Source organism: Ascaphus truei, chromosome 4 (genome assembly GCF_040206685.1).
Source record: "Ascaphus truei isolate aAscTru1 chromosome 4, aAscTru1.hap1, whole genome shotgun sequence".
Taxonomy (NCBI): domain Eukaryota; kingdom Metazoa; phylum Chordata; class Amphibia; order Anura; family Ascaphidae; genus Ascaphus; species Ascaphus truei.
In genome coordinates this window covers 387,607,878-387,633,010 of record NC_134486.1, presented here as the reverse complement: position 1 = coordinate 387,633,010, position 25,133 = coordinate 387,607,878, and the positions used below count along the sequence as shown (strand labels likewise).

Genomic DNA, 25,133 nt, shown 5'->3' with positions numbered 1-25,133 from the left:
CACTGGCAAGGCCTCATCCTTTTCACCTTTCCCTACTATCAAGCATACTCACCATAGAGACATTCTCTCACAACACCATCATCCACAAGTGCCTCTGTGAATCTATGCTTTCCCCAATAAAGTGAAGAAAAGACAAAGTTCTTGTTGTGCTTGTAACCGGAATGAGTTGAAGCTATCTGGGCTATTCATACCACACATGACTCTGGCCTCAGAATAGTGATAATTGGGAGCCACACTCACATCGCGTTATAAGCGGATTTGCGTTGTAACGGGTCACACTATAACGGGGTTTAGCTGTACTATCGGTTCAATATGTCTTATCCTTGTTTTTTTAAACACGTTCTGCGCGTGTATGTATGTTTTCATTTGCATGCAACTGTACTTCCCTAAAATATCCTAAAATATATTACGTACATTCTTTAAAAAAAAAATATTATTAGTTAGCATACCTTTCGAGGTATTTCTGAATATTTCAGACTGCTTTTTTTAAAGGCAGTGTCCCCTCACTCTGTGAGGCTTTCTAAGAAAACGAAAGCAAAAATAATTAGAGTTTGGTATAAAAAAAATTCACGCTTAAGCTGATCCACCAGGTAAAGCAGCTGCAGTTTGCAATAGTTTTCACTTATCTGAAACCACAATGGCCCCCTTTAAATATTATGTCATGTGATTTCCCTATGCTGTGGAAGATGCTAACCCCATTCATTCGAATGGGCCTATACAGTAACTTTTGAATAATTTCCCGCCATCTTTGTATGGAAACACAAGTGTCCTAAGGAAGCTGGAAGTATTGTATTGTATGTCTTTATTTATATAGCGCCATTAATGTACATAGCGCTTCACAGTAGTAATACATGTGGTAATCAAATAAATAACAGATAATATAAATAACAGATCATGGGAATAAGTGCTTTAGACATAAACGTAACATTAAGGAAGAGGAGTCCCTTCCCCGAGGAGCTTACAGTCTAATTGGTAGTCATCAAAGGCTGATCACTCAGGGGTTTGCTAATGTGCTATTGGTATCTCTATCTACCAGCTCAAAGTTGGGTTCCAAACACTTTAGAGTCCAACCTAGTTTGTTACATTACATAATAGCTGACCCTCTAGAGTTCATTACAAGGCAGCAGCAACATTATGCAAAAATGTAATGCTTCACCGCGCACCAAAAAGAGCTATCATGTTCTGCTCGATGGCTGCACACTTGCAACTAAGTTATTTTGTATTATTAAAAAAAATGATGTAAAAAAATCTTGAATCACACAACTCAAGAGCCCTGTTATCTTTGTTATCATCATTTATTCTTCAAGGGCTAACACATTCTGTAGCACAGTAAAATTGCTGGAAAATACTAAATATTGAGGGTTGCCACTTGCATATTTTTTGCTTTGGTTCTAAAAGAAATTGTGCTATGATTTTGCTGGGACTTAATTGGGTTTGCTTTTTAAGTAAATAAAAATACCACTGGTGGTGCTTTCTCATGTCTCAGACAGGTCTGACAACACTGTTTTTCCCCATTATGACTTAGCAAACAGTGCTTCCACGGCAGCCAGGGATTCTGGGTAATGACATGCAAATCAGCAAATCAGCACTCATAGGCGCCTATTCTGGTAGGTTCGATAACTAACTCATCGAGCATTTTGAGCACTTCTCGAACGAGTTTGCAAATGTAGCTTTGATGACTTTCCAAACTCGCTCGAGAAGTGCTTCTTCCAGATCAGTAGATTGCCACGCTGCGCCCACCACAAACAGGACTAGACCGTGGGGCTGAGGTGGGGACGTATATAACCGCCGCCCTACAACCACGGAGCCAGGTCCGGAATGCGTAGTCGGAGTCGTGGAGCTGGGTCGGGGTAGGAGAGTTCGGGGAAGCCGTGGTACTTGCCGTGATCCGGGGTTGGAGAGAGAAGAATGGTCGTTATCCGAAGCCGTGGCCGAGAAGAGGAGAGAGCGGGGGTCCAATAACAAGCCAAAGTCCAGGGGTAGATAAGAGACAGGTCCAAGCAGGGGTCTCAAAACGAGTCAGGCAAGGCACAGGAACAGACAAGATCCAAGAAGCAGCGAGCACAGCACAACAGTGTTTATGTCCAGCAAAGTGAAAGTGAAACAGGAAGGCATTTAAAGGGGAAAGCACAAATAGGAACCAGCAGATGATGACCTCACACATAAGCCACGAGCCGATAGGGTAGTGCAGGATTGGCTGCTGGTGTAACACAGCTGATGCTGCTAGTGTTCGTTGGCGCGCGGCATGCACGCGTACGAGGAGTGCGATGCAGAGTGGGTGCGCCGCCAGAGAGAGTGTGTGCCATGTGATACTGCGGGAGCGCGCCTCCGTGGATGAAGCAATGCGCAGCTGCGTGCGCACAGATAGCGGTCTGTGAGTGCCAGAGGTACACCCGCGTGACGCGTGTTGGGGGCGATCCTGACATAGACAAACCGTGCGGGAGCTCAAAAAATTACCAAACTCGTATTTTTGGAGATATCACGCTATTAAGGGAGCTTTGATAAGCACATCTCGGCTGCAACTCTAGCAACTCGCAGGTTCTCATCTCGCCACCTCAAGGGTGGTGAGATGAGATCCGCTGTGTGACTTAGAAATTTATTTTTACTGCATCGGATTGTGAGCTGCCCCGCATTAATACCAGCACGAGGAGACCCTCTGCTTCCATCCTATGTAAGAAAAATACATTTACAAGTAGTGTCATTACCTTAGCGGCTAACCGCTAAGGTAATGAAGGGGTTAAATACCAGTGCCCGTTTTAATGGGGGTAGAAGGGGTGGGAAAAGGTGGTATTTGGCCCGTGGCGGGTGTTTATGCCTACCGGGAGGGTTGCAGGAGGAGTTAACCCCTTCATTATCTTAGCAGTTACTACTAGTTAATACCCAGCAATCGGATTGGTAGATATAACATGTGATGCCTTTCCTTTTGACGTCATCAAAAAGGGAAGGAAGAAAGCCAATCATGTAGCATGCCTCGCTCCTTTTTTGATGACGTTACAGCACTCCAAAAAAGGAAAGGCATCACACAGTATATCTGTCAATCCGATTGCTTGGTGTACCATGTGATGGCTGCCATTTTGATTTTTGCTGAAGTGACATAATCTTAAAGGGAGGGAAGCATATACTACCTGATTGGCTGGCTTCCCTCCCTTTTTCATGACGTCACATCCTTTAAAAAAATGGAAGCTGTCACATGGTACACCAACCAATCGGGTTGGTAGTGTACCATTTGACTCTCAAATGTGATGTCACAGGCCTTATATAAGGCCTGTCATGTCTCATTTGAGTCCAAGAGGATGTCGGATCAACATCTCTGGACCCATTTGCATGTGTGGTGATGGGGGTAGTTGCCCCAGGGAGGGTGGTTAGGCCTCCCGGGTGGGTATCAGTGTGAGGGGCGGTCAATTAACCCCTTAATTGCTAAAGCGGTTACTTTTCAGTTTGAATGGGACTGCAGGGACCCACCACTGTGTTAATCCGATGAGCGTTAGGAATCTCACAGAAATGTTGAAGCAATGTTTTAAGTCATTTACTGTCAGATTGCCCCAGATTTTCCAAGGCAAGTGATCTAATACTGGTGGCTGCATCTGTAATTGGGATTCCTTACCAAATGCAATTAACCATTCCCAACTTCCTCATATTTGGTGCTAACGGAAGGGAAATAATGTGTATATGTGTTAAAGCAGGAGACTTTACACACTTATATTTTCCCAAGCAAGGGGAGGATACATCACAGAATATTGAATGGGACTCCCATCTTTCCTTCAGGAGACCCCAGGCTCAGCAGCATGGACCCGCTATATCTCTAGTGCTATTGCCTTGCACTGCTTAATGAACATGGCAAATATGGCCCCAATTGCTGGAAATTGCAAGGAGCCGGGTGGAGCTAAAGAACAATGAAGGCGTGCGACGTGACATCTCCATGCAGCAAAACAAAAATAGTCCGCTCTAGAAAAGTGATTACGTGTAAAATGTCATCAACTGTTAAGTGATCGTTGGCAAAACTTGTTAATCTGAGGCATGCGGCTAAATGGAATATTCCAAACTCAATGAAGCTGTACACTTTTCCCACTGTTTTAAAGGGGGAATTTTTGTTTAGTCTTTACGCACTTCATTTACGAGACAGGAATTATCAGAGGCAACAGATGCTCCACTGCGATAAAACAAACGTTTTGAAAAACCGCAGTGTTTGCCATCACAGGTAACAATATTAATAATATCAGAAAGCAAAAGTGCATTTAAAATGAATTGCCAGTGCAATGCCATACAACACATTATATTTTAGGGCCACTACAAGCGCAATTAACCTGTGACCCAAACAGTTTGCAACCTCATTTGGAACCTCTCAGATCTGATGAGCTGACACTCTGGGTCAGATTTACTACATAGTGCTAAGCCGCAAGGCACCTTAAGAGTCATCCAAGGTGCTGTTCGGATTAGCACCACTCATAACACAGTGCATATGACTATCTGTCTTGAAGCAATATCTCAGAGAGCAGAATCATCGCCCGCTTATCTAAATATGTTGCAGGGATTATGGGACATATTTACAAAGCAGTCTTCTGCCGTAAAATGCTGTAACTTCAGGCGCTGGAGGACGCCCTGCAATTCAATGAGCTGAAAGGTGTCTTCTAGCACTGCATGGGGTATTATGAATGAAGTCTGCTCATGGGCCTAAATACACATTAGGACGCACAATTGGGTTTGAAGCTCATATCCCACTGTTGTACAGTCTGTATATATATATACAGGCAGTCCTCGGTTACCCAACGGAATCCGTTCTGGAAGTAGCGTTGGATAGTGAAACCGTTGTAAAGTGAGTCCCATGTTAATCAGTGGCGGTGAGCGTTGGATAACGCATTGCAGCGTCAAAAAACGGCCCATAGGGTTGCATTGTAAAGCGTTGGATAGGCCATTCATTGTAAAGTGAAACGTTGGATAGCGAGGACTACACACACATATATATACATACACACACACACACAGTTGTGTGGGGAAACAAAAGTACAGCCTTGTTGAATTTTATGGTTTTACATATCAGGACATAATAACAATCATCTATTCCTTAGCAGATGTAGCCAGGTTCCCCGGGTTCACCCTTATCTCTGCTGCAATATCTCTGCTGCAGAGTGTGCAGGGAGCGCTCCAGTGCACCGGAGGCTCCGCGGTGGCCCGAGGGTTCAGGGCGCCGCCATTTTGGTACTCGCACATGCGCCGTGAGTCCGGTAGGCGACGGCAGCAGAAGAAAGGTCGCACATGCGCAGCAAGTGGTTGCAGTAGCGTGCGAAGCACGGACCAACCAGAGGAGGGCTAGAGCAGGGGACTACAAGTTCCATGAGCCTCAGCCAGACCAGGTGACGCCAGGGAGCCAATAGGGCGACAGGATCGTGGCAGGAAGATATAGGAGGTTGCGCAGGGGAGCACGTTAGGCAGAGAAGACCGGGAAGGGGAAGAGGTAGGAGCTCTGCGTGTAGTGAGGCATGTAGCCTCTACATTAGGCCCCAATATCCCCAGGCCCAGAAACGCCCTGAGTCACAGTCAGTTAGAGTTAATGCAGGGACAGGCCCTAGAATAGGACCCTGTCACATTAGTGAGTGAAGTGTCAAGACCCAGAGACTGTCGCGTCACCGTCACAGAGGTTTGGGACCAGACCTCGTCAAGCACATCATCAGCCAACCAGATGGGATCGCCCCGGAAGGCACCACAGGCAGATCTGCGCCGTCGGATCCTTTGCAAAGTCTGTTTGCAGGCCTGAGCGCTGCTGGTAACATCCATTAAGTGCACCAACTATAATCATTCATACAAGTGGCTGCGCAGTCACACACACATACCTTACTTTGGGGGGGTTTGTGGTGTCGGGTATTGGACACGGTGTGGGAACACGGTGAAGGGTCGCGTCCTGTCAGACGCGTTAGTTATTATGTCTCCTTGAAGAGTAACATTGAGTGGAATGACATGCATGGTTGTGGTTACCGCTAGTAAAGCTACTGTTTATTTTATATGTTGTGTGAGGAGTATTGCATTATTGTCCTGTGAGGAACATCTCCCGCTCTGCTGGGAGCTGTCACAGGTGGAGGCGCTGCACTTGGTAAAAAGTTATCCATATATATGTAGCCATGCTGTAAAATGGACTGCAGTTTCCTCTTCTGCTGGCAGTAAGGCCTGGTAAATTATGGGAATGCCAGCAGTAATCATGGAGGTTTGCCCTCAGACCCTGGTGAGGTGTCATATGTATGTAGGGGAGTGGCCACATTCTCTGAGTCCACAATTAGTGACATCAGAGATGTGCCAGCTCCCTAAGTCTATATAAGACACAGCACTGCCAAAAGTTAGTAGTTGGAGTAAGGAGCAAGTCTGTGTTGAGACTTGGGAGGAGATGGCTCATTAGTGCTGTAACTAGTGGCCTATGTGTTGTGCAGAGACAATTGGCTAACAGAGCCTATACTGTGACCAGGGACCTGGCACAGGGAAGATCTCCCTGCGGGGATAGGGAATTCCCCAGATTGGGAAGGCATACCTTTTAAAGGGAAGCACAACTGAACATGAGCGGCTGAGTATGACCGCTGTGAGGGGCAGCTGGCCCACATCACATACAATAAAGATGTCCTTGTTTTTATTTATTTATTTATTTATTTATAAAATATTTTACCAGGAAGTAATACATTGAGAGTTACCTCTCGTTTTCAAGTATGTATAATTGTTCAATTATACCCTCGTGTGTAAGTGTGGAGTGATTACACAGAGGACTGCACCACAGAGGAGTTCCTCACCAGGACCATCCCCAAGCGACCGAAGGGTTCCTGATGAGGTGGAGGCGCTGCACTGGATCTAGGTAGGACTCAGTACACTACCTCAGCTGCCTGTCTGGGTTGGCATTCCCCACACAACATCATGCGGGAGACTCAGGAGTCCTGTCGCCAACAGGTGCACCACCAGACACAACCATGTAATGGGGACTGGTTAGACCACAGGGGCCAATGTGAGATTGGGTGGGTCAGGCTAGGCCAGAAAATCCGTTACATATATATATATATATATATATATATATATATATATATATATATATATATATATTGCCCCAGGCTCTCCGTGGCAGAGGCTCAGTCCCTGCGAGCCAACAGGTTAGACAGCATTGGTAGTAAATGTGTTCAGAAGGAAACAGCGCTACACAGGTTTTAAAATTAGGTAAATACAACCTCAGATGAACAACAACACATGACATATTACAATGTGTCATGATTTATTTAACAAAAATAAAGCCAAAATGGAGAAGCCATGTGTGAAAAACCCAGAAAGCTACTGCTGCCTGCCAGTGCTTCTTGGTTATTTAAATCCCCCAAGTTAAGTGGCTCATAGGAAGCCACGTAGGATGACGGTGCAGCTTCCTATTGTTTGTTTCCCTGGGAGAGAACTCCCTGGGAGAGAATATGTTTCCCTGGGAGAGAGCTCTCCCTGCAGCACCTTCCCTGGTGAGTATCCTAGGAACCAAGGGGTCCCCGGAGTTCCAATTAACATGGTTCTGCTACGGAGTCCCCCTTCTTCCCTTCTATGTAAAAAAACAAAATGGTGGTGGTATATGGTGAGCCAGTGGCACATTTTTTGTGCCATTCTACTTGGTTACATTATCGGATAATGTCCCAAATCCATCAGGCTTTATCCATGTCAGCAGCCGCATATTTTACCCTTGTCTGTAACTGTTACATATGCCCACACCCTATATTATCTCTTAACTGTCCATGTAAATACAATGGATACCCTCTGTTCATTTAGTGTAACCATGTGTTGTCACCATAACTCTGTGCCCAGGACATACAGTACTTGAATACGAGGGATAACTCTCAATGTATTGTTTCCTGGTAAAACATTTGATAAATAAATAAAATGTCCCAATAAGAAATACAGGCCCATATTTACTAAGCGATGCTATTCCAGGAGACCCATTCCAGCACTGAAAGATTCACATGAACAGGCCCATAAGGTGTTTTCAGGCATCAGACGGTGTCTTATCAAATAGCACCGTTTAGTAAATATGGGCCACAATGAATGACCAATCTTCTGCCAGCCTAACTTCAACCTTTTCCTTTCAGTGGAAATAACGAAAAGTCTCCATAGTTATGGAAGTGGTTACGGCATGTTCTCAAACTCCCTTCCCTGATCAGTCCTATAGATCACACCGCACCAGAGTTACTAACGTGCGCAATCTGTATGCTGTACAGTGACGGCCGACCGCAGGTGTATTCAATAAGTATTATCTTTGCATTTCCTACGCGAACCATATGCAGTAATAGTGAGCGATGGTCTGAATGCAGTCATTAGGATAACAGCATGTTCACTGTAAATCTTTGAAACTATTGACAAGAAAAGTATGACTATATATTGTATAGAAATATATCATTGTTAAGTTCACCCACATAACTCTTTGTAAGGCTTGAAAGCAGCAATCTCCTTCAAATAAGGATCTTTTTTTTTTCTTTTTTTACCTCACCTGAATCAGGGGGTGAGGTTGAACGGAGCAGAAATGTACTCTACAAAGCAGCAGAAAATCACGGAGGGAAACACCACAGCTTTCTAGTGTGATTTTACTTATTTACTAGTACAGGGGGGCACAAACTTTTTTCCCTGTGGCCCCCTGCTGGATGTCCTCCTCTCCGCGCGCCCCCTTCTCTCCTCCTCCTTACCTTGATTCCCAGCGTCTGGACGTCATGACATCACATCGCCATAGCCAAGTGACGTCACATGACCCCGCGGCATTATTCGACGCCGCGTTGCCATGGCGATGCGTCTCCAGATGCCGGCTGAATCAAGGTAAGTAGGTTTACAGAGGCCCTGCAGCTCCCCCGGCAATTAATTTAAGTGCCTTTGGGAAGCGCGCTGGGCCCCGCGCCCCCCGCCGGTAATCTCGCGCCCCCCACTTTGTGCACCGCTGTACTTGTACATTTGCAATAATGCAGCTGGCAGCCATTTTGATTTCCCTTTGCAATGGGAAATTAGAACGCGATTCGTCCTGAAATAGCGGGTTTCCAGCTATTATTTATCAACAAATCAACAAAGAAAAAAAGGGAGCGCAAGGAAAGACAATATCATTTAAAAAATAAACCACTTTATATCAAATATAAACAATTACAAAACGTACAATATCACATGTATTGGAAGATATTCACATAGTCCCTCCCAACCGATGGACAAGATGGTCCAGTGAGGACCCTCTGATAGATGAACCCCATGCCAAACAGCTGTAAATCAACAGAGGGATCAAACTCAAGTCCAAAGTGCATAAAATTCTTAAAGAGAAAGTTGCCAAGCTCAAAGCAACTACTTCGTAGGCTCGGGGAGAAGACGCTAAGCATGTGACAGCATCCTGCGTGACATCGTAACTAGACCTATCCCCTCTACGCGTTTCACGTTACCAATGCTTCATCAGGGGTTCAACATCCTGCTTCCAACATTCTAATTGATCAACAATCCTGCTTCAGGTAACCTCAATAAAAATACACATTGAAATAAAACTAAATCAGAGTAGGTAACATTTCTGCAGTTTGTATGCAGTTTTCTCCATAAAGGAGAGCAGAATAACAGTGCTGCTGGCACCATGTATAGAACGTGTTACTCCCAGATCTCTGATACACATAAACCTGCTAGATTGAATTAGCCCAAACGGAAAAGAAAACTACCCCAGTTACAGAGTTAAACTTTTATAAACCTTTTCCATACTCTTTGACAAAGCACCCAAGGACGCGAAACGCGTAAGAGATACTTTTGCCTTTTTATCCATTCGTGTAGTCACGAGCCCAATAAAACGTATATAATTTTTATATCCTTTTTGGTGCTTAGCCCTACTCTATTCGCAGTGCCCCCGCCTTCTCAGCTTTTTGTTGCATGTTTCTCCATTTCCATACAGTACGGTTGTTGTTACCTCCTCCCCTCATCCCTCCTCACTCACAGTATGCAAGCAGTGCGAGACTGAAGCACAAGCCCCATTGATAAACTCACACATGGCGATGCACAGCCAGTTTTTTTTAAACAAGATGTTGATCTCAAACTGTAACTGTAAAGCTGTCTCCCTTCGATGCCTTTTTGCACCGGTTTTATCAATGAAAACCAGAACGGGGGCAGAACACACTTTTGTATTATTATTTTTAATGAATACATACACATAGAAAAAATGGGCTTTTTCTTACCAATGAAAGGCCAAAGAGACCATGTTGCTTTATATGTACTGTGCACAGACAAAATCAATGGACAGTGCAGAAGCCAACGATTTTAAGTGAGCCTTAAAACTTGGATGACATTCATAAATATCTCAACCACACATCAAATAAATGATTAATATGTTACTGGAGTCCATGTTAAAATTGATTTAAAGTAGAAGGTGACACTGTGCTCATTTGCATGTCATTTCCCAGAATCCCTAGCTTCAGTGGAAGCATTGTATGATAGGAGATAATGGGGAAATGCAGGGTGGCGGACCTGTCTGAGACATGTGAATGTGCTCACAAGTGAAATTATTTTCTATATAAATATCTAACATATACTGCAAATGATCATTTCTATTATTTCACAACTCTTTGAACCCCATGAGTGTCCTGTGATGTTGACAGAATGTCACAGTAGCCGTACTCTGGGCGCCCTAAGATGTCCCCTCAAAGCAATGCCATTTTTGCTAATTCCTATGGTAGAACTGTGATCGCAGAGAACAACGGTCATGATTTATTTATTTATAAGATTTATATAGGGCGCTGTACATTAGTTAGTACAACTCGCATGGTTAGTGGGCAGGGGTTGGAGTCAGGTCTCTGGATTTAATCTTGTCGGTGGCATGATGATGGGTCTGACACTGGGGGCGATTGGATCAGTGAGGTCGGTGCGTTTGGAGGGTTTTGGAGAGTCTTTAGGAAGGGGTGAGGGTAGGGGAGATCATGAGCATTGATGAGGGAGGGGGTGGGATTGGAGGTTAATGGGGGATCATGGAATGTGATGGAGAAGAGATGAGTTTTGTGTTGGCTTCTGAAGATAGTTAGGGAGGGGGCAGATTGGATGTGGTGGGGGAGCTTGTTCCAGTGGAGGGGGGTGAGTAAGGCAAATGATCGGAATCGAGAGAATGATGAGATTAGAAGAGAAAGGCTTCCTCTTAACATCAGCAATCACTTTGGTCTGGAACCTGTAATCTATATTACTCCTAGTCCACAGACATTCCGGAATGAAAGGAGTCAACCATTGTGCGTTTTCATCTGAACATTGTATTTTGCAGTTTGATTGTTTGGGTTTAATATCCTATGCTAGAGAGCATCTACATTTTCCTAGCACGCTTACAACCTTCCTGTTCTAAGATATCTTCATACGAAAAACTTTTAGATAAAAGATTGTATAGCCAATAAATCCATACCTTACTATCTTTATCTTCAAACACAGACTGGTGGACGTTGCAGGCAAAAAGAGCATTGGGGAGATCGTTGAAATCCGTGATACCGTGAAAATCTTCTTTGGTCAGGAACCTGGATAAGTCCTTGTTTCTGTGTACAGGGTAGAGAAGTAGGATCTCTCCACCTCCCACAATGCAGGCGTAATAACTGGTGTCTCTCATCCCGATGAAGGAAGGCTCTCCCCTCATACCTGAGAGTAGGAAGAAACACAGCCTCATTGTGATACACGGCAACCCATTATTCATTATTGTAATGCCGTGACATACTCAAAACTGTCCCAAATGAACCTTACGAGTTAAACAAGCACAGGTAAACTCAATATACAGTAAGTTCTCTTTTCTGTTTTCAAACCATAAACAGGGTTTAAACCCTTCTAACGCAAGTTCCATGCTTTGGTCCAATATTTTTTCTAGACCCCATTTTTCTGGGTGGGAATCGGAGGTCCCCCTTAGCCAAACACCGCTATTTTCAGCTCCGGGGATACCTGGTTTCTGAGATACTTACCAGTGAAGTCACAAGTTTAAATCTCCCTCAGGAGAAACGAAATTGCTGCTAAATCTCGGGCCAATGAGAAGCTGCAACATCATCGGTTGGGCTTCCTATTGGGCGGCCATTTAAATCCCCTTTAAAATCCAGGAAGTAATACCGGTAACTTCACCAGTAAGTATCTTGGGATGCCCGGTCCTGAAAATAGTCCGGTTCAACTCTGAAGAACCCCCTGGTTCCAATTATGTAAACAAAATGGAGGTTATTTAGGCTGGACAACTCCTTTAACAGGATTAGGATTTATTGAAATTAGACATATTATAACTACTTCCTTAAGGCACTAAGACCAGTAGGTTTCAACCATGTGTCTGTGAAGTTTTGGGATCACACTGGACATCATCAACAAATTATTTGGTAATGGAGGAAATTGGTTCTTATGGACACCATAATATCTTTATGGTACATTTTATTCCTTTAACAATAAAATTATTCAATGAAATTATCTACCAAAAGTTAAAAAAAAAATGGTACAGATCAACATTATATATAAATGTATATGTGTATGTATAAATATACATTTCATACAAAAGATATACATGCACGCAAGGTAAATTACAAATACTACTGTACTTGCGGGTGTTTGAACTATGGGAAGAAATCCAATATGGGATATACAAAAAAATGTACCAATCCAAAGTTATAATAAAGCAGTTAGCAGTTTATTTTCTAACATTTCGGTATGACATCGCCGACCTTCAGGTGCATCCTGAAGATAGGTCTGCAATGCTGGATCGAAACGTTTGAAAATAAATTGCTAAATTATTTATTATAAACTTGGAGCGCTATTCTTTTTTGAGTGTATCACAGGGGTGGCCAACTCCAGTCCTCAAGAGCCACCAATAGGTCGGATTTTAAGGATATCCCTGCTTCAGCACAGGTGGCTCAATTCGTGGCTCAGTCATTGACTGATTTAGCCATCTGTTCTCAAGCAGGGATATCCTTAAAACCTGACCTGTTGGTGGCCCTTGAGGACTGGCGTTGGCTACTCCTGCTATATCGTATAAAAGATGTTACCATATGTAAAATAAAACAGCAACCACATTTTTAGGTACACAGTAGACTGTGCGTGTGCTCGGAATCAGCAGAGAGCAGAACAATACATGTACACGTTATACAGTAATAAAGGCCAAAAATGTTTTATTGTTATTATTTTTGTTTATTTGGTAAGCGCCAACATATTTCGCAGAACGTTACAGAGGGGGTACAGAGAGACCTCAATTACATAAACAGAATGGCTTACAAGTAAAGACTCGCAGATACAGAGGGTAATGAGGACCCTACTCATAAGAGTTTACAATCTAGAGGGAAGAAGGGGCAATGTTGAAAGGTAAAGTGGCTGCTTATTGTGAGGTGGAGTTTGCCTCAGGATGGAGTATAGTCCAGCTGGTCCCATTAAGGTTTGTGGGTGTGGATGTTATGGGGTATTAGATAGCATGGAGTTTGGTCCAACCGCACAGCTGGTACCAATAGAGTTATGGGGGGTGGGGAAGTGGATGTTAAGGGGTGTGCCAGGGAGTTTTTAGAGAGCTTTTTAAAGTCTGAAAGCTGGGGGAGGGTCTGATGGAGCGTGGTAGGGGATTCCAGCGACAGGGGGTAGCAAGTGAGAAGTGCTGTAGGAGGGAGTGAGAGGAGGTAACAAGGCAGGAGGAAAGGGGGGTATCGTGGGTAGAACGGAATGAGTGGGAAGGATATATATGGGGACGAATGCTGAGATGTAAGGGGGGGTAGTGTTGAGAGAATTGTAAATCAGAACTAGGGTTTTTACATTTAATTCTAGAGGATATGGGTAGCCAGTGTAAGAATGGTGTGATGACAAAACCATAACGTTAAGTGATGTTTTCTCCTGTAAAGAGCATAGCGTTAACTAAAACAGCCTTTTGTGATAATGATTGATAATGAGATGGAGATTATATGCAAATGAGGCGTTATCATAAGAGCAACTGGTCAGGTTTTAGAATATACCAGCTTCAGCACAGGTGGCTCAATCAGGGTCACAAGAAGAACCGACACAGATCACTTCTTTTTTTATTCACAAACCTACAGCACCTGGACTTTCTTATATACACCCCTTTTGCTGACACAGGCACCATGTGAGGAGCCCCATTGGGAATGAAGTGGATAAAGCAGCGATCCTCGCTTTTCAGTTTTAAAGGAAATAAAAAATAAAAAAAGCTTTTACAGTAAGTATGGTTTTAAACTGTCCACCTTTCTCTCCCATAGCCCTGTATTCAATGCACTTGTTCTCATCCTTAGATTGCACCTTTAATAGATAAGGACTGACTTGGAGAATTCTATTGAATGTTTTTCATCTAGAAATAGATATGCTGTATGCACTCGGTAAAGTGGGAAAAAAGGGTCTTTTAGACCATTTATTGAATATACAATGTTTCGGGGTGTTATCCCTTCCTCGGGTGCAAACGTTGTGCTCTGTCAATCTTTTGCATATTCGGGAAATGGTCTAAATGACCCCTTTTCCCTTAACAGAGTGCGTATACTGTATATATTCCTGGATGACAAACCTTATGCAGTGATGGCTCGTGGGAGATCCCGTCATACAGATGCTCAGCACCATGAGAAATAACTTTCAAAATAAGGAAATCCTAACGGATTATATCGTACAGCAAGTACATCGTTTTCTCAATTCTATTTAATGTCTAACACAGCATGAATTACTTTTGTCTTTGTTTCCTTTTACTCTGGCAGTGAAGGGGTTTAAATGTGTACACACACACACACCCCTCCAAATTCTCTGCACAGGGTAATAAAGCTCTAATCCCAGTGGCTAATCCCTATTCACACAGAGTTCTAGGGCCCTCATAAAGATAAATAGTGTTCCGTTTTAGTGAAAAAGTTTTAATCCCATTAAAATACCAGGGACATTCCTCGTGGTATTATGTGTTAAGCCGTGTTTTGTTAGCAGAGAATCGCTCGGCATACAGATAAACCCGTCACCAAAGTGAGCAGCTTCGAAACCACACTGTGGTCAAGTTCACTGTCTTCATAAGGGTTTTCTTTGGTGTGTTCCCAATGTTCCCTGTCGCTTACACAGGAGAAAGCAGGGTCAGAATAAGTGAGGTCACTGGCAATTAAAAATACTCATTGAAGAAAGCAAGGAATGCGTACTACAAATGAAAATAATGCTTCTAAGAGAAATGGTCACAATGGGACATTTTAATGATGTTTGTGCAGATATTCTGAGACATATCTGTTACATATAATACTGTATATATTTTTTGGAAATGTGAAAGATTGTACTTTATCTGTAGCCTTTTTTTTACCCTTTTTTTTCTGTTTTTTAAAATGCATAAATAATGATTAATAAAAAATAAAAATAAATCTCCAGCTCTAGGTGAGCAATTCCTTTTGTTGCATCAAAATGATTAAGATCAAAAGTTAGCCGAGCGTTCCGTACAAATTAAAGGAAACTGGTGAGGTTTCCCCTTTATCCAGCCACAATGGCGACCTCGTGACAAGCTGCTACTCTATAGAGCGATAGCAAAGGAGCGAATCGGGAAATGAAGAGGGAGGGCGCGGAGTGATGACATCACAGCGATGACTATACTATTAGGCATCAGGGACACCTTGCCGGTGACGTCTTCACGCAATCCTGAGAGATTTGTCCCTGATTCTATAGCAACGCTGTCGAGGTGACATCACCATTCTGTCACCTCTTAGTTTTCTCCCCCTGATTCGTGCCATTTCTATTCTCTATGTACAGTCAGGGTCGCCTTAACAGTATTATAGTCCCCCGGGCAAAGCAGTGCACTGGCTCCTGACAACTCTCTGCTACAAGTCGTCCGAGTTAGCGGGAGATTTGAATGTTGAGGCGGGTGAATGGAGAATTAGTGTTAAATTCTGGTCTGTGCATAGATTAGAATGGGGCCCCTATGCTCGTGGGGCCCCCGGGCAACTGCCCAGTGTGCCCATGCGTTAAGGCGGCACTGTGTACAGTACCACGGCGTGTCACTGTGCCGCTTTTTTGGCCGTATTGTTTTTTTTACAAGCTGCTTTTCTAATCTATTATTTTTGATGCAATAAAAGGAGTTACTCAACTCTCGCTAGAGTGCGGGAGACCTTTATTTTTTACCAAACAAAAGAACATTATGCCTCCCTCAGACGGGACTACAGTATGAAAAGTGAGGGGTCTCTAATTGGTAACTTTGTTTTTAGCACTGAATTCCCAATCCCATCCCAACTCTCTTCTCAAATATCGTCATTAGGAATCTCCGCACATCTCCTTCTCTTAGGCCTTTACATGTAAAATACATCCTCTTGTGACACGACTTGACCCAAGGTAAAGAAATGTTATACAGTATCTCATACGACACAACTCTGCATTTTCAAACTTTTGTGACGTGTGAGTGAAACACAAAACATTTATTCACATAGCTACTTTTTCCCCAACTTAGAAGCTTTGGGGAGGGGAGGGGGGGCGTCAAACATGAAACAGTGCTAACGCTGACATAACACTAAGTTTCACTTCTAACCTCATTTTTATCACCTGCAATTACCGCTCCCTAAAATAGAATAAGGCTTGTAATATAGTGCGCGCTGGTGCGGGCGCGCACATGGCGTTGCGCGTGCACGTGGCGCAGGCATTTCGTGTGTAGAGGGTGAGCGGTAACATCCGTGGCTAGGGGGGTGGGCTAGACCGCGCTGTGATTGGTTCACAGCGTCACGTGGCGCGGCGACAGCGCAAAAATGCAATTCTCTTGTACTTTTCCTGGTCTGCCCCGCCACCGCTCACGCCCGTGCGCCACTATATTACAGGCCTATGTAATCTTTAGGAAGAGGATGTCATCACACAATGAACTGACATCACAACCATGGTGTGAGCTGCGGAGTAGATACAGTACGTTCCGAGCATTATTCTCTGTTTGCCTCGGGCAACTTAGAATGCTGAATCAAAATATTTTTGGAAACATAAACAGCCCATATGACCTGGAAACAAACTGTCCTCCTACGCAGAGTTTTAGGCAGCTCTACACTTTTAGTTTTAAACAATGTTGTTGGATTCATAACTCATCGACGTTTGATCCGTCCCTAGCAACAACTCATTATCTCTCTGCAGAATTCATGGGAAATTGTGCTACAATTTGGCACCGAGACAAAACGTCTACTAGATTTATTTCTGAAAACATGACCATGCCAAGACCCTTCCAGGCCCTTTACTATGCAGTGTGAGGTTTCTTGGGTATTGCCATCTGTGTTGATCAATTTTACTGGTTGGGTTGTGGTTTTAGATCTCATTTGTCACCGCCTCGAATAATTAGTACAGCAGCTAATCTCAGGGTTATGTCAGCAACAAAACAAAAAGGACCTGTCTAACATTTATCATTATTATACGACTCCTCTCAGTCTTAGAAGTGTTTGCAACACATTGTAGATCAGAGCAATCTGGGGTTAATATAAATCAATACAATATTATAAGACTTTGATGGATTTTCTTGCTCAAAAGACACATCTCTTTCATGTGGAGACTTTGTGTCCTAGTGACATTCTCTTATGACCTTGAAAATCTTTATCACGTCGTGATTCAGGTACTTAATGTCAAACTGTAAGGTCTCGGGATAGGAAAATGTCAAACAGATCTCAGGAGAGGAAAATAAGAAAGTCTAAGAGGTTGGGAAACAAGAAAGAGAAGAAATAGAAATAGAAGACATAGACATTACAAGATATTTAAGATTTCACAATACATACAGTGTGTTAACTGTAGTATACAGTACAGACCAGGTACGCTAGTTATCCTGTTGATTTAGTAATGTGTCCTCTGTGTTTGAACAGACACGAAGAGACCGCTCTACTCAACACGTACCGATTCTACATTTCCAATTCATATCTATGATACAACATTTCCAACTATACTGTACTAAATGTAGAAAATCTTATTTTCCTGGAGAAAATAAGATTTATTGTATATTGTATTTACTGTGTAGTGATTGGTGTTAGACCAACATGGTTTAAAAAAAAAATATTCTAAATTTCTTAAACTGTTGAGGGAAAATATTATTGGCATATATATATATATACACACAGCAAGCACTCCAATGTAGATATCCAGAAAGGCCTGGTGCTTCAGTAGTACCATAAATAATGTGAAGTGTACGTTACCATCCAGCAGGGCAGCAGAACAGAAAAGAGAGACAGCCCTCAGAGGTAAGTCAGCAAAATAATGTATAGAAACAGACACAAAAATCCGACGTTTCGACTCCCTGAGGGATTTTCTTCATGTGACACACACCCAGGAAGAAGATCCCTCTGGGGATTGAAATGTCAGATTTGTGTGTCTGTTTCTATACATTATTTTGCTGACTTACCTCTGAGGGCTGTCTCTCTTTTCTGTTCTTCTGCCCTGCTGGATGGTAACGTACTGTACTATATAAATGTACTATATACTAGCTGATATACCCTGCGTTGCCCGGGATGTAATGTTCCCGCTACCCTCTCTCTCTCCCCTCCCCTACCCCCTCTCTCTCTTCCCCTGTCTCCCCCCTCTCTGTTTGTCTCCCGTTCACATCAATCCAGTTCCCCCTCCCCCTTTACAGGTCCGGTCCCCCCCATTTACAGGTCCGGTCCCTCCCCCCCTCCCCCCCCCCATTTACAGTTCCGGTCTCTCCCCCCCCCCCCCCCCATTTACAGGTCCGGTCCCCCGCCCCCCCCTACAGCTCAGTTTCCCCCCCTTTACAGCTTTATGCAGTGTGTGTGCGGCAGTGTGTGTGTGCGGCAGTCAGTGTGTGTGTCCACGCGCCAGTCAGTGTGTGTGTGTGTGCGTGTGCATCAGTCAGTGTGTGCATCAGTGTGTGTGTGTGTGTGTGTGTGCACGCGACAGTCAGTGTGTGTGCGTGCATCAGTAAGTGTGTGTGTGCGCGTCAGTCAGTGTGTGTGTGCGTCTGTCAGTGTGTGTGTGTGTGTGTGTGTGTGTGTGTGTGTGTGTGCATCAGTCAGTTTGTGTGTGTGTGTGTGTGCATCAGTCAGAGTGTGTGTGTGCGTGTGTGCCAGTCAGTGTGTGTGCATCAGTCAGAGTGTGTGTGCGTGTGTGCCAGTCAGTCAGTGTGTGAGTCAGTCAGTGTGTGTGTGTGGCATTCAGTCACTGTGTGAGTCAGTCAGTGTGTGTGTGTGGCAGTCAGTCAGTGTGTGAGTCAGTCCGTGTGTGTGTGAGTCAGTCAGTGTGTGTGTGTGTGTGTGTGGCAGTCAGTCAGTGTGTGAGTCAGTCAGTGTGTGTGTGTGTCAGTCAGTCAGTGTGTGAGTCAGTCAGTGTGTGTGTGTGTGTGTGGCAGTCAGTCAGTGTGTGAGTCAGTCAGTGTGTGTGTGAGTCAGTCAGTGTGTGTGCGTGAGTCAGTCAGTGTGTGTGTGTGAGTCAGTCAGTGTGTGTGTGTGAGTCAGTCAGTCAGTGTGTGAGTCAGTCAGTCAGTGTGTGAGTCAGTCAGTGTGTGTGTGTGAGTCAGTCAGTGTGTGTGTGTGTGGCAGTCAGTCAGTGTGTGAGTCAGTCAGTGTGTGTGTGTGTGTGTGTGTGGCAGTCAGTCAGTGTGTGAGTCAGTCTGTGTGTGTGTGTGTGTGTGTGTCAGTCAGTCAGTGTGTGAGTCAGTCAGTGTGTGTGTGAGTCTTTCAGTGTGTGTGCGTGAGTCAGTCAGTGTGTGTGTGTGTGTGTGAGTCAGTGTGTGTGTGTGTGTGAGTCAGTCAGTCAGTGTGTGAGTCAGTCAGTGTGTGTGAGTCAGTCAGTTCTTGTGTGTGTGGCAGTCAGTCAGTGTGTGAGTCAGTCAGTGTGTGTGTGAGTCAGTCAGTGTGTGTGTGAGTCAGTCATTGTGTGTGTGTGGCAGTCAGTGTGTGTGTGAGTCAGTCAGTGTGTGTGTGGAAAAATAGAATAGTTGCGCCAATCATGTATGAGTGAGTAAAATCAGTCCCATGCGGTATACCTGCTGCCCGAGTCTCTTTAGAGGTGATTCACCAACCTCTATATATGACAGTCTTAGAAAACAGGGGGGATTCTCCGGCGCTGGTTGGTGCTTGGGACTCCGAGTTGCATGTAATAAAATTAAAGGGTCTTCAGTGCAGTAGGGGATAACTCTGGATAATCTTCAAAAAGGAGAGAAAAAGGGGGACATAGTATAACACTGTTTAATAATGAACAAAATTAAAAGAGATTGGGCACTCACAAACGGCCAACAAATAATGGCATATAGAAGAGAGGTCTCCAGGTTCCGCAGACCGGTCTTTTCACTCTGTGGTTGTCAGTCTGCAATCCTCTCCAGTTGGATTGTTGTTGTCTGCAGGAGAGTTGGTAACCAGCAGCGGTTGGTCTTCCGGTCCTGTGCACAGATCGGTCATCCTCCCGCTCGGTATGCTCCTTGTCTCAGCTCTATGCCATTATTTTTGGCCGTTTGTGAGTGCCCAATCTCTTTTAATTTTGTTCATTATTAAACAGTGTTATACTATGTCCCACTTTTTCTCTCCTTTTTGAAGATTATCCAGAGTTATCCCCTACTGCACTGAAGACCCTATCATTTTATTACATGCAACTCGGAGTCCCAAGCACCAACCAGCGCCGGAGGATCCCCCCTGTTTTCTAAGTGTGTGTGTGGCAGTCAGTCAGTGTGTGAGTCAGTCAGTGTGTAAGTCAGTCAGCGTGTGTGTGTGGCAGTCAGTCAGTCAGTGTGTGAGTCAGTCAGTTCTTGTGTGTGTGGCAGTCAGTCAGTGTGTGAGTCAGTCAGTGTGTGTGTGTGGCAGTCAGTCAGTTCGTGTGTGTGTGTGTGGCAGTCAGTCTGGTGTTGGCCCCTCTCTCTTGACTGTTCCCCTCCCGCCCCGCAGAGGTGAGGAGTAAGGGGGAGATGGGGGGGGGCTGTGTTTGTCCTGACTCTTCCCCCGTCACCCCCCCCCCTCCATCCCACCTCGCACGGAGCTGCTGATTGGGGGGGGGGGGGTGTTAGGCATCGGCGTGAGTGCGGCGGCCGGGAGGCGGCAGCGGCGGGCCTGAGGTGAGGGAGGGAAGGAGGCGAGAGGGGGCAGCGGCGGCGCCCCTGAGGGGAAAGTGAGGATGTACCGGCGGGCCTGATGTGAGGTGGGGAAGGGTGGTTTGGCTGTGGTGGTGCCCCTGAGGGGAAGGGAATCTTGACGGATGCAAGAGTTGTGGGGGGGTGAGACAGTGAAGGGCCGCAAGAGAAGGGGGGTGGGGGGAGACAGTGTGCGGTCCTGCAATAACCCCCTGAGGGGAAGGGAGGCTGGAGGGACGCAAGAGGTGTGGGGGAGTGAGACAGTGAAGGGCTGCAAGAGAAGGGGGGTGTGGGTGAGACAGTTTGCGGTCCTGGCAATAACCAGAGCGCAAGAAGCACTCGTAGCAAATGGAGGAGTAGGAGTAAGTTGCTTTCCTGGCAGTCACCAAATGGAAAGTGAGCCCAAGGGTGTGAGTGTGAGGGGCTCTGTAGGCGTGGCCGTGACATCAGGCCACCCCGCAGGCCAATGAGGTGTTGCCGTCCGAAGGCCAATCACAGACGGTGCAGACAGACAAACATTTTTTCACTCATATATTTCTAGATATATATATATAAATATATATATTTTTAAACAAAAATCTTTTTTTTTTCGAGAACATTTTGAGTGCCCCATGTGCCCCATGAGTGTCCCATGTGCCACATCATGGGGTCAGACGCTGCTGTGGAGCGCTGAACACTATTTTGCAGGAAGAGGAATGGACAAGGACTCTAACTCTTCCGTTCGCTTCAAGGAGCAGTCACGTAATCGCCATGTACCAGAAGGCCACTGAAAGGGTTAAGCAATAAATTGGAATTATAAGAGTGTAAATTTAAAAATAAATGTAAAGGTAGTTACATAGGTAGTAGTTAAATGTAGTTCAGCAGCCTGGGTATGTATATAAAAAAAGGAATTCACTGATTAGCACTGTATATGAACAATAAGTGAATACACTTACTGTATTAAAAAGATGTCATATTTGTCCCAAGAAAGATACTGTATCATACCTGGTACCCAATTCCAAGTCATGGAGAAGAATTATAACTTTTTTTCTTTTTCTTTCCAAATACAAGTCTTGCAGGTGCTACCTTGGTAACATAGGAACTCATTGATATAATGGATTTATGGTCCAAAATTACATTCTTCCCACCAGCAGATTAAAAGTACAGCATTCTGTAGTGTATTCTATTTTTTATGGGGTAGGGTTGTATTTTTATGCAGCCCTCAAAATGTTTTCATGAACCATACATTTTCATGACACACGTGTCTGAGGGTTGTGGCAAAAGGTTGAGAATCGCTGCCTTAGTACTTAGATGGTGATCTTTTACAGTATATGGAGCACTGTGAACACTTGTAAGTGTGTGTATCTAATCTTTTTCCCTATTGTATCAGAACTGCCAACATTTTGCATATAAAAATAGGTACCACTGTATTTCCTCTACACACACACACACACACGCACGCATGCACGCACGCACGCACACACGCACACACACACACACACACTGGTTAATAGGTACAGCTGATATTAACACACACACACACACACACACACACACACACACACACACACACACACACACACACACACACACACACACACACACACACACACACACACACACACACACACACACACACACACACTGGTTAATAGGTACAGCTGATATTACAGGACCCAAAAACATGTAGTGTACCTGGCATATAGGTAAAGTTATAGTTTAGTCTATCTATTTCCTATAATCACTAGGTTACCTTAAATTTTCTATCTAAGGTTACATTTACTAAACAGTGCTAATCTGTAAGGCACCTCATGGCTGCTTCCTTTTTGATTGGGCCGGAAAGTGTGAGTTCTGGTTTTGCATTTAGGGCGTTATTCTATCACAGGGAAACTTATTGTGCTCAGCCGGGTACTATCCCAGTTTAATGAATAACACCCTTGATCTCTGTCCTCTGATCTATTTACTCCTCGGTAAGAAGTGGCAGCAGTGCATGGATTATTTTATATTTACAATTAAACAAAACAGAAATGGGTGAGCTCACACCTACCCCTATAACAGAATGCATCAGTAACACTGTATAGCCTTCAATAGTGGAGTATGATGAAAGGGAATTGGCCATACGTACAGTATATGGAAAACAAATACAGAAATCCTGCACTCCTCCCACATTGGCTTGCAATTTATTAGTGAACGTTTACATTCTGATCCTAAATCTTGTAACAAAGGTGCTATTTAGTTGCATCTTTTGATTTAAAAAAAAGTATTCATTGCTGCTAACCCTGCCAAGGTTAATTCTTTTTTAAGCAGGTACCTACCTACCTTTAATTCTGTACAATATTTCCTATTGTCCCATGGACTAAACATCTTCACTATTTCAAGGTAGCAGGTTGGGACTGGACAGGAGGTCATGTGAAACGAAATAAAATAACTTAGGATCAAAATGTTAAAGTTCACTAATAAATTGCAAGCACATTTGGGAGGAGCGCAGGGTTTTTGTATTGGTTTCCTTATTTACAAAGCTACTGTACTCATCTTCCACTTTTTTTTAAATTTATTTAAAGAATAACATATTTTCCCCCAAAGAGCTTCTATATAACAGTTTTTGCTTTCTGATCATAAAACATAAAAATACAACAACTCTTTGAAAAGTGTGTTGATGGAGATTTGCCTGCAGGTGCCAAATGAATTCCTCTTTTCAACATACTGCAGGAGCTCCCCACAAGTACAGTACTGTTACTGCCTAAAGTGCCTAATATCTGTTATGTCTTCACTCCATCCCCTATCTTATCTCTATACTCAATCTATATAATACTTTCCCTTTTATCTGCTTTAAGTACTGCACAGTTTCTCTGTTCCCTTCTGTCTGTCTGTGCAGTGTTCACTGTTTCTCTCTGTCCTGATTCTCTTTTCATCAGCAGCTTCTTCCCCCTATCTCTTGTTATCTCTTCGGCCCTCCCTTCTATCCCCTATCTCTTTACCCAGTCTTCTCATTATCCTATACAGCACTTTCTTTCTTCTCCATCTCAGGCTTCTATTGTGTGCTACAATCTACCTAAACTATGAATGATCTAACATCAGCCTTTTCTATACACACCTTTCTTTATATGCCTCCTTTACAGCGTCCCTTCTGCTGGGATTATATCCTATGTTCTTTACCCTCTTCTTCATGTTTTTCAATCTCACATGTTTCTCTGCTTTCTATCTGTCCTCGGCTTCTTTCTGTCTTTTGCTTCTATAACTCTCTTCATTCTCTCCCTCCTCTGTAATCCCCACACTCTCCTCTAACCATCATATTTCCCTACTTCTTTACCCTTTCTTAGAATTTCCTAGTACTGTACTGTATGTGTTGCTCTTCCCCTAGCATTATCTATCTATCTATCTATCTATCTATCTATCTATCTATCTATCTATCTATCTATCTATCTATCATTATTATTATTTATTTATCTTTCTATAATTTATCAATGTATCATCATTATCTATTATCATGATCTATTTATCTGTCCTATATCATTATCTATCCCTTTCCCTCACTCACCTATCTTGTATTGGCTCTCTCAGTTTTTTGCCTCCCTCTTGTCCCACTGTTTGCACTCCTTACTCTTCCACCATCTGATAACACCCTCTGCCCTCCACCTCTCTGCTTCTCTTGTCTATTCTTCCCTTCAACTCTCCCTGGTTGCAGCAAATAGATCAGATGCACCTTTCCCCCGTCCCAGGAATCCTCTCTCCCATTGCCCAGACTTCAATTACACACACCCATGCCGTGGAGCACCCCTACCTGCAGCCTGTGCTCAACCTCCCCGGTCACTGCAGGAGACTCTCCTCTCTGATGCCTCTCTCCTGTTCTGTCCCCGCACGCACTGCTCCTGCAAGGCAAAGCACTGGGAGCACGGCCCCGCCCGCCCAGCTACTACTGACACCCCCAGCAGCCAATACACAGCCGCCCGCTCCACTCTCACTCTCACACACTGCTGTCAACCTCAAAGCTCCAGCTACTGCACTGTATATCTACTGCGCTATGCTGCTTGTCATATACATTCCAACTCTACCTATGTGGAAGGGAGATTCTTTCATAGGTTACTGAGTGCATATAAATATATCGGACCGTCAAAGGGTTAACCCCCCCCCCTAGTGTAGGCTACATACAGTATGTATATATGACATAAAGTGCCCTGAGGAAGGTCCTTCTACGAGGACCAAA

General features: G+C 44.1%; 1 protein-coding gene across 2 annotated transcripts in view; it reads right to left on the bottom strand.

Moving 5' to 3' along the window:
• Positions 1 to 24,816, bottom strand: part of RCAN2 (regulator of calcineurin 2) — a 194,918-nt gene extending 170,102 nt beyond the window's left edge. For both annotated transcript variants that reach the window (XM_075598532.1, XM_075598534.1), the window contains exons 1-2: positions 24,711 to 24,816; positions 11,381 to 11,607 (exon numbers count right to left, since the gene is read on the bottom strand). In XM_075598532.1, coding sequence (XP_075454647.1) covers positions 11,381 to 11,605 — 225 coding nt within the window. In that variant the 5' untranslated portion in view covers positions 11,606 to 11,607; positions 24,711 to 24,816. The remainder of the gene's footprint in view (positions 1 to 11,380; positions 11,608 to 24,710) is intronic.
• Positions 24,817 to 25,133: the final 317 nt, after the last annotated feature.